Genomic DNA, 14,843 nt, shown 5'->3' with positions numbered 1-14,843 from the left:
TGTAGAAGTTGTGCAGTAAGTGCATATGGTGGTGTAGCCAGTGATGTTAACCTTCTGGAAGAGTTGTAAACGTTGCAGAGGCTGCTGGAAGAGTTGTAAACATTGCAGAGGCTCTACAATGAGCACACATGGTGTTATAGCTCATGATTTTCGTCTTTGGAAGCATTGTAAACATTGTAGAAACTGTGTAGTAAGTGCAAGTGGTGGGATAGAAAGTGATTTCATCTTTCTGGAAACATTGTAAATTCTAATAGCCAGGCCTTCTCCATCATGAGGCTCAATACTACACAGTACTCGAGAAGTTTTATTCCAGCTGTGACCACGTTGTGGAATGATCTTCCTCATCGGGTAGTTGAATCAGTAGATCTTCAAAAGATTAAACTAGCAGCAAATGTTTTTACGTTGAACAGGCTTACAGAAGTCCTTATATAGTTTATATATCAAATATCTGTTTTAAGGTTGTTTATGTTTTTGAAATATCTTATTCTAATTGTTCATTACTTCTTACTGTATGTCGTTTATTTATTTCCTTATTTCCTTTCCTCACTGTGCTATTTTTCCCTATTGGAGCGCTTGGGCTTATATCATCTTGCTTTTCCAACTAGGGTTGTAGCTTAGCTAGTAATAATAATAATAATAATAATAATAATAATAAATGTTATAGAGGCTGTCTGAGTAAAGATCCAATAGTGATTTTAGCCTTTTGGTACAGTTGAAAACATTGCTGAGGCTGTCTGAACAATGAGGGAGAAACCCTGACTGGTAACTCCGAGGAGCACCGGATATCCTTATACTCCAGTATTATGAAGAACAAGGTGCTGCCACTAAGGGCACTAAAAGCTGTTGGTGCATTACCACCAGATTCTTGGAAAGGATAACCATGGTTAATCCTTAACTACAGACTCTCGACAAACCATTCATTAGTGGGGATACCTGAAATCATGCAATCGGTTGCAAAGGGATGCTGAATCTTGTCAACCAGCTTCCTATGTTGGAATGGGAGTTGGTCGTGCATATCTGCTCATAGACCGGTAAATACCAGAGTAGTTCAGTTATCTCTAGCAGATAAGGACATTCCAGTGAACCTCTCTAGTTGCTTGCTGTCAAGCTAACTTTCAGTAGCCAACGATCGGTCACAAGCAACTACTTCTGAAGGTAGAGATTAAGACTTACCTTCCATCACTTTTGTCAGTCAGGTAGTTGTATGCATACGTCTGGTTACAGACTAGTAGGCCAGACCGAAAAAAATTCCTATAAATACGGAGTTTCCTCTAATCTTGCGGCACCAATACCCCGCACGGCAGAACAAAGATCCAGTTGTGACCTAATGGTTCTTTGTGCCTGATACTCAATTAGAACACAACAGTAAATGTTTGCCAAAACCTCCTTCTCCCTGATGACAGGTATTCCATATGATGGGGGTGAAGGAATCCCCTCGGGGACAGACTACCTATGTCAAGGAAGGAGCCGTTACTACTCTTCACAAGTGTGCATTCGGAGGCGCGGATAACGTATGCAGCTGGCAAAGTGGACAACATTTGTCGCAAATATTAGCTTGCTTACCTGCATGTGGGTGTGTCAATTCGTAACTTCCCCGTTTAGGGTAAATGTTCGTACATGAGCCTGAGTATGATGAACACATTTCCATGTTGTGTGCACCCCTAAGGTAACCCCTGGAGTAGCTTGTGGAACACTGTGTGCCGAACATCATCATTGCTCAAAAGGAAATGATTGTTGACTAACTATAGCACTGTGAACATAAAAATGTTTGTGCACATATATAGCTAGTGAAGCGATCAGATCTCTATTGGTAGTAGGTTGGCCAGGGCACCAGCCACCTGTTGAGATACTACCGCTAGAGAGTTATGGGTCCTTTGACTGGCCAGACAGTACTACATTGGATCCTTCTCCCTGGTAACATTTCACTTTCCCTTTGCCTACACATACACTGAATAGTCTGGCATATTCTTTACAGACTCTCCTCTGTCCTCATACACCTAACAACACTGAGAGTACCAAACAATTCTTCTTCACCCAAGGGGTTAACTACTGCACTGTAATTGTTCAGTGGCTACTTTCCTTTTGGTAAGGGTAGAAGAGACTCTTTAGCTATGGTAAGCAGCTCTTCTAGGAGAAGGACACTCCAAAATCAAACCATTGTTCTCTAGTATTGGATAGTGGCATAGCCTCTATACCATGGTATTTCACTGTCTTGGGTTAGATTTCTCTTGCTTGAAGGTACACTCGGGCACACTATTCTATCCAACTTCTCTGCTTCTTGTTTAGGTAAAGTTTTTATAGTATGTATAGGAAATATTTATTTTAATGTTGTTACTGTTCTTGAAAGATTTTATTTTTCCTTGTTTCCTTTCCTCACTGGGCTATTTTCCCTGTTGGGTCCCTTGGGCTTATAGCATCCTGCTTTTCCAACTAGGGTTGGAGCTTAGCAAGTAATATTAATAATAATAATGGTAGGGACTTGCTCACCTGAGTTGCCTCCAATGAGTTCTCTAACCCTTAGAGAGAAGTCCTAGATAATAAAACTCAAGGATTATGTTTCCTGAGACACGTTTCCGCACCATGGTGGGATGCGGCAGCCATAAGGGGTCTAAAAGCATTCGTATATGTGGCAATAACTAGGTAGGACTACAGTACTGTTTGTCTTAAGAGACTCGTTAATGGTGGCCTACGGCAGCTTCAAGCAGTCGGCAGGCATCCCCAATTGTAGCAATAAGCCCTGAGGGTTTTGCCTACCAGACTCGTACAATTCTAGGTTTCTACATTCTTGGCGAGGTCTGGTGGCATATGGGCGAGCGCACATGAGCAACCAAAGTATCTCATGTCATCCATTATGATGGTATTAGCTTGGCGGGTAATTGTACACCAAATCAAGTGACACAAATGGTTAGAGAAAGGAAGAGGTGGAGGCGATTGACTGCCAACGTCCACGACACGGTACTTTGTTAGTAGTAGTAGTAATTAGGTGAACGTTAGTGAGTGCCGACAAACGTTACTGAGTGCTGACAAGGCAGTTGCACAGATGGAAGCTTAAATGTCTTTGTATGCAGTATCTCTCTTTTGAATAGCTATATAGCGAGCTGAAGCTTGTATAGCTACGGCTTACTCATAGTGAGAAGATAACGTTAAAATAAGATGCACAGTATTGCATAAAGAGATTTGTTCTATCCTCACTGTACCTGTGAGCTATACAACAATTTCTGAATTTGGCGAATGAGGAATCAAGCGCATAGGATGGCAGGTACGCTGAACACCCTCTACTGTTGGCTGGTGTTGGGTTAGGTGAATAGATATAAGTGTGCACTAAACTCCCTCAACTGTATATTGTGGTGGGAGGGGGATGCAGCAAGTAGCTGTAGTTAGGCACTGAACTCCCTCAACTGTTCATTGTGATGAGAGATAGTTCTAGTAAATGGTAGCTCCTCGCCCGCTAACCTCACTGGGTGAGAGGTAAAGTGCACTAGCACATTCTCTTATCAATGAACAGAAATTTCTCCCTCTTACGAGTTTGAAACCATGAAGAGCAAGTTCCCAGGGGACTGGCCTCATAAAGCTCCAAGAGATTTGTTGTACTTCGAAGAGGTATGATATAGGAAATAACACTGAAGAGATATAACCTACGAGGAGTTCTCCCTTGCAAGAGGTTACAACCTATGAGGTACAGATCTAGAAGCATCTAGCCTCATAAAGCTCTAAGAGTTTGTTGTGCCCAAGGGTGTGATGTCGGCAATAACCCTTAAGAGGTAAAGCCTATGAGACTCTTCGATGGAAGACGAGGACTGTAATCGGTCAGCTAGCTTCTAACGAGACTCGTTTTGTACCCTGAGGGTACAGAGGGAAGGCATTCTCTCCCGCAGGTGGCAAAGGCAGTCAGCCCCTGGTGCTGCTGTCGACAATTCTTCCCGCAAGTGTGAAGATTGCTGGACAGTGGCTGGTGGAGAGTAACTCTTTGTTGGAAAGGAAAGTTGCCCAATACCTGGTAAAGGTTAACTTCCCCTCGTAAGGGAAATTTTCCAGCCCCTGGAGATGGAACTCCAAACACTGCTCCCTGCTTCCCGTTAACGAGCTGAGCTCAAGCTGCACGTCAACACCGAGAGATGCCTAAGACATTGAAATTGCTTTTGCTTAAGCAGTTTCTGGGTCACCCTTGTACTCCAGCATTAGGAAGAACAAGGGCAAAAACCCTATCTGGTAACTTCAAGGACCACCAAAGAAAACTGCTTGCGTGTCAGCAGTTTCTGGGTTACACTCGTACTCCAGCATTTAGAAGAACGAGGGAGACACCCTGACTGGTAACCCTGAGGAACACCAGTTGCTCTCATACTCCAGCATTAGGAGGAATGAGGGCTGCTGCTAAGGGCATGAGAAAACTGTTGGTTCATTACCTCAAGATTCTCGGAAAGGATAACAGTGATTAATCCTTAATTGTAGTACAGTACTCTCGAAAAAAAATTTCTTACGGGGGAAACCAGAAAGAACGAGCAAGAATCCCCTGGTGGTGGACGCCGCTGCTTCACTAAGGAAAGCAACGATGGCTGCACCTAAGGGTTGTCTGGGGGTCACGAGAGCTCTATTGGTACACTGTCCCCAGAGCTAATTGCTCTTATTCGACCCCGGAGGGGAAAAGGCCAAGCAGAGTCAGAGTAGAGGCATCAAGACGAAGGAGACGGTAGTCGAGTTTTCGTCGCCTTCGAGGGAGACTGCTAGGACAAGAATCCCTTTTAGACTTTCTCTTCCACTTCCTACCAATCTCACCCACTGGGAGGATGGTCACTCCCGACACTCGATACAAGGAGAATCCTACAAGCAAATAGACTGCATGCAAAACAAAGGGAATGGAGAACCGTTTCAAAAGCCAAAAGACAGTGCCACTTTGGCGACCTTCAAGGGGGAGAAAGAACGGAAGGTCCTCACTCCCCCAAGCCAAAAGCAAAAGTGACGATAGAACACAGGTGTGTGTGAGTAGGGTAGCTGGTACTACCCACTACCTCAGGCCCTGCAAACCAGCGGTAGGTAGTCATACTTCACTAAAAGTTTTATGGCTAGTCTTCCAGCTTTGCTGAAAGTATAATCCCTATAAAGAGAGAAATAGTTTGTATTTGGTGTCGGAACAAAATAATTTTAAAAATTCTTGTCTAGGAGTACAGTTAGGGTTAGAGCACGAGAAAAGTGTGTGTTTTGTTGATTGAAAAGTGTGTGTTTTGTTGATTTAAGGGTGTGGGGTTTGTGTTTGTGATATCCCACCACATTTTTTTAGTTACCTGACCCATCATAACTTTCATTCGTTTCTCCATTAGTTCTTCATTATCTCTTATCCCTATCACTACACCTTCTTCCACTCTTTCTACAATTCCTTAAGTTCCTTCTGCAATGCCTCATTCTCACAACTCAACCTCTCATTCTCAACTAACCACTTCACTTCTCGTTCCTTACATAACCATAATTCCTGTTGAATAAGTCAGGTTCACAGTAGTTTATCAATACAGTGCATTAAAACAAACATTACAAAATAGTCAACAGAAACTGGCAGCAGTTGTAAACACTGATAATAAATGAAACAGCTGAGAAAAAATCAAGACCAAGAGACAATAAGTCACAGTAAGACCAAAGACGACAGCAGTAACATGCCACACCTCAGGTGATCTTTTGATTAGTAAAATTAGGCAGGATTAAATTAGGCCTGTACAGTACACTTACCTTTCAGGAACTGTCTGTTTAAGCATGATAAGTGGATCTGTATTCCTAAGGACTGACTTGGCTGCTCCCAGTTCTCTCAATTCAATCAACTCCAGTACAACCTAGGGAAAGATAATCAAGTTGAAAAGCCTTATGATTCATTTCCCTAACCATGGAGATCATCTCAGTATTAAACAATGTGTATCACCAGTATTTATATTTGAAAACAATGATAAGGTAAAACTACAGTACCATAGTAATAAACTACTGTACATATTTAGACCAGCCGTCATCCATCACGAATTTAACACCTATAACTAATGGACCATACACAAGAATATAGAATGCAGATACCTTAGTCTGAGCTATTGGACAATACCCAAGCCCTGAGGCTTGGGTATTGGTCTCTTGCCTGAAACTTTATAGTGATGATAGCATTGTTTAGTACATGATAAAATTTTGTAAGCACTCTACAGTAATCCCTCAGCAATTTTTATGTAGAGGAGTCTGCAATATAGTTACATATAATATAGCTATAAATCCACGATGTACTGAGGAAATGATAGGTGAACTATGATATGGCAAAGGATTACTATAATATTTACTTTTCCAAACTATATAAACTAGCATCTTTTATACAGGGGTTTGTCTTCAGTGATTGGAATGGCCATCAAAACTTTTAACACAGTATTTTGAACATGGTAAGTGGAGTAGTTGGCGGAATGTAGGTGCTAAGAAGACACACGCCTGTATCGTCATTTTTTACCTTCAGCACCAAGGTGAAAAGTGTAGTAGGTTGGCCAAGGCACCAGCCACCCATTGAGAGACTACCGCTAGAGAGTTATTGGGTCCTTTGACTGGCCAAACAATACTACATTGGATCCCTCTCTCTGGTTAATTCTCGATCTTACTTTACCTACACATACACTGAATAGTCTGGTTTTACTTTCAGCACCAAGGTGAAAAGTGTAGTAGGTTGGGCAGAGCACCAGCCACCCATTGAGAGACAACCGCTAAAGAGTTATTGGGTCCTTTGACTGGCCAGACAATACTACATTGGATCCCTCTCTCTCGTTAATTCTCGATCTTACTTTACCTACACATACACTGAATAGTCTGGTTTTACTTTCAGCACCAAGTTGAAAAGTGTAGTAGGTTGGCCAAGGCACCAGCCACCCGTTGAGAGACTACCGCTAGGGAGTTATTGGGTCCTTTGACTGGCCACGCAGTACTACATTGGATCCCTCTCTCTGGTTAATTCTCAATTTTACTTTACCTACACATGCACTGAATACTTTGGCCTTTTCTTTCCATATTCTCCTCTGTCCTCATACACCTGACAACACTAAGATTACCAAATAATTTGTCTTTGATCAAGGAATTAACTACCACACTGTAATTGTTCAGTGGCTACTTCCCTCTTCGTAGGGGTAGAAGAGACTCTATAACTATGGTAAGCAGCTCTTCTAGAAGAACTCCTACATCAAAACATTGTTCTCTAATCTTGGGCAGTACCATAGCCTCTGTACCATGGTCTTCCACTGTCTTAGGGTAGAGTTCTCCTGCTTGAGGGTACACAATAATAATAATAATAATAATAATGAAAGGACTCAGGTTTTTCATACTGTAATTAGGAAAAATAAAAATAACAAATTTAGAAATAATTTGTATTTTTCCTAACATACAAACCTGGAGCTATTTATAGAGTATTACTTTTGGCAACGCTGAAAACTAGCCAAGACAATTTTAGTGAGGGATAGCTAACCCCCTCCGCTATTTAGCGGAAGGGGGTGGGGTAGACCGGCTACCCCTGCTCACTCACACCTGTCGGTTTAGTAACCACTTTTGCTTTCTGGCAGGACTTCTAGGGGTACAGGGTGGCGGGCCAATTTGTATAAATAGCTCCAGGTTTTTATGCTAGGAAAAATACAAATTGTTTCCAAATTTGTTATTTGTTCTGACACAGATACAAACCTTTCGCTATTTATAGGGTGACTTACTCTAAGGAGGGAGGAAGTCCTACCAACTGTCCTTGGTTATGACCCTTGGTTCTCTCTAATTGATTTTTGATCTAATTAGCAGGAACCCTACCCTCGCTAAAATCAAAATACTGTAGTTACAGGTATCACAATGATAGTGGCCTGCAGAAGTTTGTGTGAGAGACTCCAGTGGCTTGTCTTTACGTAGGAACTCGAAGATAAGCATGAGTTCTATGACGTATCCAATACCCTCCCTCAAGAGATATTGATGACGTAACCGACAGGTGTGAGTGAGCGGTATAGCCGGTCTACCACACCCCCTTCCGCTATTTAGCGGATGGGGATAGTTATCCCTCACTAAAATTGTCTTGGCTAGTTTTCAGCATTGCCAAAAGTAATGCCCTATAAATAGCAGAAGGTTTGTATCTGTGTCGGAACAATTAAATTCTTAAGAAGGGCAACATCATTAAAATATATATCTCTTATATAAACAATAAAAACTTTGACAAAACGAGAGGAAGAGAAACCAAACTGAAGAGCGTGCCTGAGTGTACCCTCAAGCAAGAGAACTCTAATAACCAAAGACAGTGGAAGACCATGGTACAGAGACTATGGCACTTTCCAAGACTAGAGAACAATGGTTTGATTTTGAAGTGTCCTTCAAGAAGAGCTGCTTACCATAGCTAAAAGAGTCTCTTCTACCCTTGCCAAGAGGAAAGTGGCCACTGAACAATTACAGTGCAGTAACCCCTTGGCTGAAGAAGAATATTTTAAGATCTCTCTCTCTCGCGGATCTCGAGCCCTTGCTTGTTCTTGGATGGATAAAGTCTCCCGGCAGGGGAGTATCCGATCGTTGATGCCTCTTGCATTTCTGAGGGATCATCGGAATAATGTCCAGTCTCTCCCAGTCCAGGTCCTGGCCGGTGGAGGCAGGTTTAGAACATAGATATTGCTCATATCTAGACGGTCTATGGGTCAAAGGGAGATAAATTTCTTATCGAGGATCTATTGGCCTTCTGAAGAATTATTGGAGTACATCTAGGTATTGGTCCTGACCCTGGTTGTATAAGCTCTTGTACCAGATTCTGGAATCAGGATTTATCCTTTGCAAAGGATATCATTTTCGTAGTTCCCTGTTTCTTAAGAATGAGTGATCTTTGGCCAGGATATTCAAGTTCCCTGTTTCTTAAGAATGGGTGATCTCTGGCCAGGATATTCTATCGGTGAGCCTTGATGGCGGGGTAATTGATCACTGGGTGAACGCCGGTTGGTAGCTTGCAAAAAAGGCGAGTATTGGATAAGTGAGCACCACATGGGCGTGTACTAATGGTAGGACGAGCGAGCATCAAATGACAAGTAAGGTATGAGGCTTGCTAAATGGTGTGCGCAGGATAGGGTAAGTACTGAACTCCCTCACCTGTTGTTGGATGAAAGTGGTATGATGAATGCAAGAGGGGTAGCGTGTGATGTTGTGGGCGCGTAGATGTATGTGAGGGTTGAAGCCCTTGCTTGCTCGCTTTCTCGCTATGTTCGCCAACATGACCTAATTTGGCGAGTTCTGACATACTTCATTTCTACTCAACAGAAGAATATTGCCTAACCTCGCTTCCCTCCTTGGAAGGAAGAGGGTATTGCTGGATGGGCGGCAACTATGAATGAAGTAGATGCTCTGGGTTCAAGGGTAGGCTATGGTCTCTCCTTGCGAAGAGTGGTAGGATGTGTCCTAAGGACTCAACGACGGGAGCTGTAAACATTCGTTTAACACTCCTATCGGCTAGCTCCGAAGAGCTGAGTGGAACTGAAGACTCCTTGACAAGCTTTAATAAACCTCTTGGAGGAGACAATTCAGATGATTGTCTTCTCTCCTTCAGGTGGGAAGGACAAACAACCCCTGTTGCTGATGTGGGCTGATTGTCTCACAAATGGAACGACGAGTGCACAACACAAGTTGAAGGGCGTCTTTTCCTCAAGTGGGAGGCTAGGCCTACAATGGAGAGCCTCTACCAACCAATCTCTCGGAGGTCCTGGAAGCCCTAAAAGAAGGGCCACAGCTAACAAACATCGTCAGCAGACAGATCCCAAAGTATAGGAAGTGTGAGTTGCTTCTCTAAGGGAAGCAACCGAGACTTCCAAACTGGAAGGTTGTCCTAACGTCAAGTCGCCTCCACTCCTACCCGACAGATCGCTAGGTGAGACCGATCGGGAAGAGTTAGGGTGGCGTGATTGAAGCAGTAGTAATATGGCGAGGTATCTACGACTACGAGGATGAACCCGACGGGGAAGAATCTCTCTTAGCCTTCTTCTACGTACACCTGCCAAATCGCTGCCACTGGGAGGGAGGCCACTTCCTGCACACGTCATGAAGACTTCTGCAGACAGGTGTGCCCTCTGCAAGCAGGACAAAGTGAGTGGGGATCTGTCTAGAAGGAAGACATGAAGACATTGGCGCCCTTCCCCTACCTGGATAAATCCGCATTCCATTCAAATGTACACTCTAGAGAATGGAAAAGCTTAAAATTTTAGTGTTGTTATTTTTAATAGGTTTGAAAAACTGAGTAAGCAGAGGAGATCAGACAACGTTTCTTCTCTTCTGAGCCAATATGCAAAGTGGCGTCTGTTAGCTACTGTGAGTGTGAGCGGGTGGTGAGTACACCACCTGCTCCCCCCCTCCCCTCCCCATTAACCTTGCTTAAAAATTTTACAGCTAGTTTCAGTTGTCGCTGAAATGTATCTCCATAATACATAGCTGAAAGGTTTGTATTTGGTGCTGGAACAATAATATTCAACTAGCTGGCAAAAAGAATTGGAAAAGAATGTCATCATCAAAGTTCCAGTGCCTTACCTGTTCATATAAATCGATGAGTTTCTTATCTGGGAGTTTAAGAGTCTGGATGGCCTTGAGCACTGTGTCCCAATGCCCCTGATTGATATCTGCCATGAAACTCTCAACTGAGTCCACAGTATTCAGGGTTATGGAGGTCTCCTCCTGCAATGCACGCAACGTCCGACCCAAATTATTTTCTTTCAGGTACTGCTGGATTAAACGGATGACACTGAAAAGATAAAAGTATGCAGGATGATTAAAGCATTTGCAGTTCCCATGATACTCTAAGTGTTTTAATCTCTAGAATATTTCAAAATCCAGTAATAAATCACCATTAAAACTAGTTTTAAAATTTCTATTACAATGAGAGTCTACAAACTGCAATAAAGTTATCATTGTCATGGAGTTCTTTCTTCGTGTCCCAAGTACATTAGAACTAGCAACAAACAGATTTTCTGGGAAATTTGAATAGAGAAGTACTGTATATTGAATTAATGCTGCTAATGAAATATATAAGGCAATACAATAAATATGAAAATTTTGGAAGTACTGTACATGTTCTGTACTATAATTTGTATTTTTCATAACAATGCAAACCAGCAGTTCTATACATAGGGAGAAGAAATCAGCACTAGCAGAGATACAGCTATAAAACTTTTAACGAAGAGTCAACAACTTTCCCTGTTGTTATCAGTGGCAACGGGGAGATGTACCACTCACTTATACTTTCTTCACTTTGATTGCAGACGGGACTTTCTCCTGGGGGTTAGGTGATGGGGCGTAAAGTACAGTATGTGCAAAGAGCTCCAGGTTCACATTGTTAGGAAAAATAAAAATTACTGTACATCCAAATTTGTCATTTGTTCCTAAACAAAATACAAACCTTATGTTCTTTACATAGGGAGACACACTACGGTGGGTCGGAGTTCCTTCAACTGTCTGATTAAATTTGAGATTGCAGCCTCTGAGCATGATAATGCAGGGGATATGCATACTTAAACCTCTTAAATCAGTGTTTTGTCAATACCAGCGGGTTAACAGCCGAAGTGAAAGTAAATACAGTAGGGCATTGATATTAACGGGGTTAAGGTAGAGTAACAGAGACACCCGCGAAGATCGAGAATCCATGAATGGTTGCTGCCTTAGGGTGGGTCAACTCTTAATACACTAAATAGGTAGCAAAGAATTGTTGTTGATGGGGACCATGGTGAGTATAGAAATGTCATACTGTATCTGTTCTTCCTCAGGGCAGTGTTCTTGGCCCATTACTTTTCACACTATATACACGACATGTGGTTTGGCATAGAAAACAAACTTGTTGCATATGCACATGATGCTAAACCATTGGCATCAATTCCATCCCCTGAATGTAGATCTGGGGTTGCTGAATCCCTTAATAGAGATCTAGCTAAAATTAGTACATGGCGCAAATTATGGGGCATGAAGTTGAATCCAAACAAAACTCAAAGTATGATTGTGAGTAGGTCGAGGACAGTTACTCCTCAACATCCGGATCTCAGCATCGACAAGGTTTCTTAAACTCTGTATGACTGTATGACTTTTAGAATTTTAGGTGTGATTCTCGATAACAAATTTACTTTTGAGAAACACATTAGGTCTGTGACTTCTTCAATTGTACAAAAACTTAACTTACTGAGAAAGCCTTTCAAGATTTTCAGTGATCAATCTATTCTGAAGAAGTGTTTTAATTCTTTCTTTCTACCTTCTTTTGAGTATTGCTCTCTTGTCTGGTCTTCTGCTGCTGATTCTCATCCTAATTTGTTGGACAAGAACTTACAGTTTATTAAATATCTAATTCCTGATCTAGACATTGATCTCTGGCATCGTCATACAATTAGTTCATTATGCATGTTGCTTGAGATTTTTCATAATTCTAACTATCCTTTATATTCAGATATTCCCGACAGTACCACCCTGTTCGTAATAGAGTACTAGGTATGCAATTACTGTACTTCTAATATTTAGGCCTTCTCCATCATGAGGCTAAATACTACACCGTACAGTATTCTAGAAGTTTTATTCCAGCTGTGACCAAATTGTGGAATAATCTTCCTAAATGGGTGGTTGAATTGATAGAACTTCTAAAGTTCAAACTTGCAGCAAATGTTTTTATGTTGAACAGGCTGACAATAAGTCTCTTTTCATAATTTATGTATGAAAGATGATAAATTTAGAAGTAATATGTTATTTTGATAATAAAATAAATTTTTTAATATACTTACCCGGTGATTATATAAGCTGCAGCTCTGCTGCTCGACAGAAAACTCTACGTAAAAAATCCGCCAGCGATCGCTATGCAGGTAGGGGGTGTACTTCAACAGCGCCATCTGTCGTGCAGGTACTCAGTACTCATTGTAAACAAAGAACTCAATTTTCTCCTCGGTCCACTGCGTCTCTATTGGGGAGGAAGGGAGGGTCCTTTAATATATAATCACCGGGTAAGTATATTCAAAAATTTATTTTATTATCAAAATAACATTTTTCAATATTTAACTTAGCCGGTGATTATATAAGCTGATTCACACCCAGGGGGGTGGGTAGAGACCAGCAATAAATGTTTACATTATTATGAGCTAAGGATTTTTTATTTCATTTTAGAAGTTATCAAAATAACAAAAATAAAATAAATAAGTACCTGGTAAGGAAGTCGACTTGAACAATTACTCTGCCTTTTTAAGTACGTCTTCCTTACGGAGCCTCGCGATCCTCTTAGGATGCTGAGCGACCCCTAGGATCTGAAGTATGAAGGGTTGCAACCCATACCACACGACCTCATCAAAACCTCTAATCTAGGCGCTTCTCAAGAAAAGAATTTGACCACCCGCCAAATCAACCAGGATGCGAAAGGCTTCTTAGCCTTCCGGCCAACCCAAAAACAACAATAAAAACATTTCAAGAGAAAGATTAAAAAGGTTATGGAATTAGGGGATTGTAGTGGTTGAGCCCTCACCCACTACTGCACTCGCTGCTACGAATGGTCCCAGGGTGTAGCAGTTCTCGTAAAGAGACTGGACATCTTTAAGATAAAAAGACGCGAACACTGACTTGCTTCTCCAATAGGTTGCGTCCATTATACTTCGCAGAGATCTATTTTGTTTAAAGGCCACTGAAGTTGCGACAGCTCTAACTTCATGTGTCCTTACCTTCAGCAAAGCTTGGTCTTCCTCACTCAGATGGAAATGAGCTTCTCGTATTAACAGTCTGATAAAATAGGATAAAGCATTCTTTGACATAGGCAAAGATGGTTTCTTAACTGAACACCATAAAGCTTCTGACTGTCCTCGTAAAGGTTTAGTTCGTCTTAAATAGAACTTAAGAGCTCTCACAGGGCATAAGACTCTTTCTAGTTCATTTCCAACCATATTCGATAGGCTTGGAATATCGAACGATTTCGGCCAAGGACGAGAGGGTAGCTCGTTTTTGGCTAGAAAACCAAGTTGTAAAGAACATGTAGCCGTTTCAGATGAAAATCCGATGTTCCTGCTGAAGGCGTGAATCTCACTGACTCTTTTAGCTGTGGCTAAGCAAACCAGGAAAAGAGTCTTTAAAGTGAGATCTTTAAAGGAGGCTGATTGAAGCGGCTCGAACCTTTCTGACATAAGGAATCTTAGTACCACGTCTAAATTCCAACCAGGTGTAGCCAAACGACGCTCCTTCGTGGTCTCAAAAGACTTAAGGAGGTCCTGTAGATCTCTGTTGTTGGAAAGATCTAAGCCTCTGTGACGGAAGACTGCTGCCAACATGCTTCTGTAACCCTTGATAGTGGGAGCTGAAAGAGATCGTTCTTTCCTCAGGTATAAAAGGAAGTCAGCTATTTGAGTTACAGAGGTACTGGTCGAAGATACAGATGCTGATTTGCACCAGTTTCGGAAAACTTCCCACTTCGATTGGTAGACTCTAAGGGTGGATGTCCTCCTTGCTCTAGCAATCGCCCTGGCTGCCTCCTTCGAAAAGCCTCTAGCTCTCGAGAGTCTTTCGATAGTCTGAAGGCAGTCAGACGAAGAGCGTGGAGGCCTTGGTGTACCTTCTTTACGTGTGGCTGACGTAGAAGGTCCACCCTTAGAGGAAGAGTTCTGGGAACGTCCACTAGCCATCGAAGTACCTCGGTGAACCATTCTCTCGTGGGCCAGAGGGGAGCAACTAACGTCAACCTTGTCCCTTCGTGAGAGGCGAACTTCTGCAGTACCTTGTTGACAATCTTGAACGGGGGGAATGCATATAGGTCTAGATGTGACCAATCTAGGAGAAAGGCATCTATATGAACTGCTGCTGGGTCCGGGATTGGTGAGCAATATATTGGGAGCCTCTTGGTCATCGAGGTTGCG

The 14,843-nt window shown here is 42.2% G+C and overlaps 1 protein-coding gene across 1 annotated transcript in view; it reads right to left on the bottom strand.

Moving 5' to 3' along the window:
* Smu1 (Smu1 spliceosomal factor) overlaps nt 1-14,843 on the bottom strand; it is a 189,081-nt gene that overhangs the window by 132,327 nt on the left and 41,911 nt on the right. The window contains exons 2-3 of the mRNA XM_068356315.1: nt 10,516-10,726; nt 5,716-5,816 (exon numbers count right to left, since the gene is read on the bottom strand). Coding sequence (XP_068212416.1) covers nt 5,716-5,816; nt 10,516-10,726 — 312 coding nt within the window. The remainder of the gene's footprint in view (nt 1-5,715; nt 5,817-10,515; nt 10,727-14,843) is intronic.

Source organism: Palaemon carinicauda, chromosome 32 (genome assembly GCF_036898095.1).
Source record: "Palaemon carinicauda isolate YSFRI2023 chromosome 32, ASM3689809v2, whole genome shotgun sequence".
Taxonomy (NCBI): Eukaryota; Metazoa; Arthropoda; class Malacostraca; order Decapoda; family Palaemonidae; genus Palaemon; species Palaemon carinicauda.
Note: the sequence above shows the minus strand (reverse complement) of the source record. Positions and strands in the feature narration are given on the sequence as shown.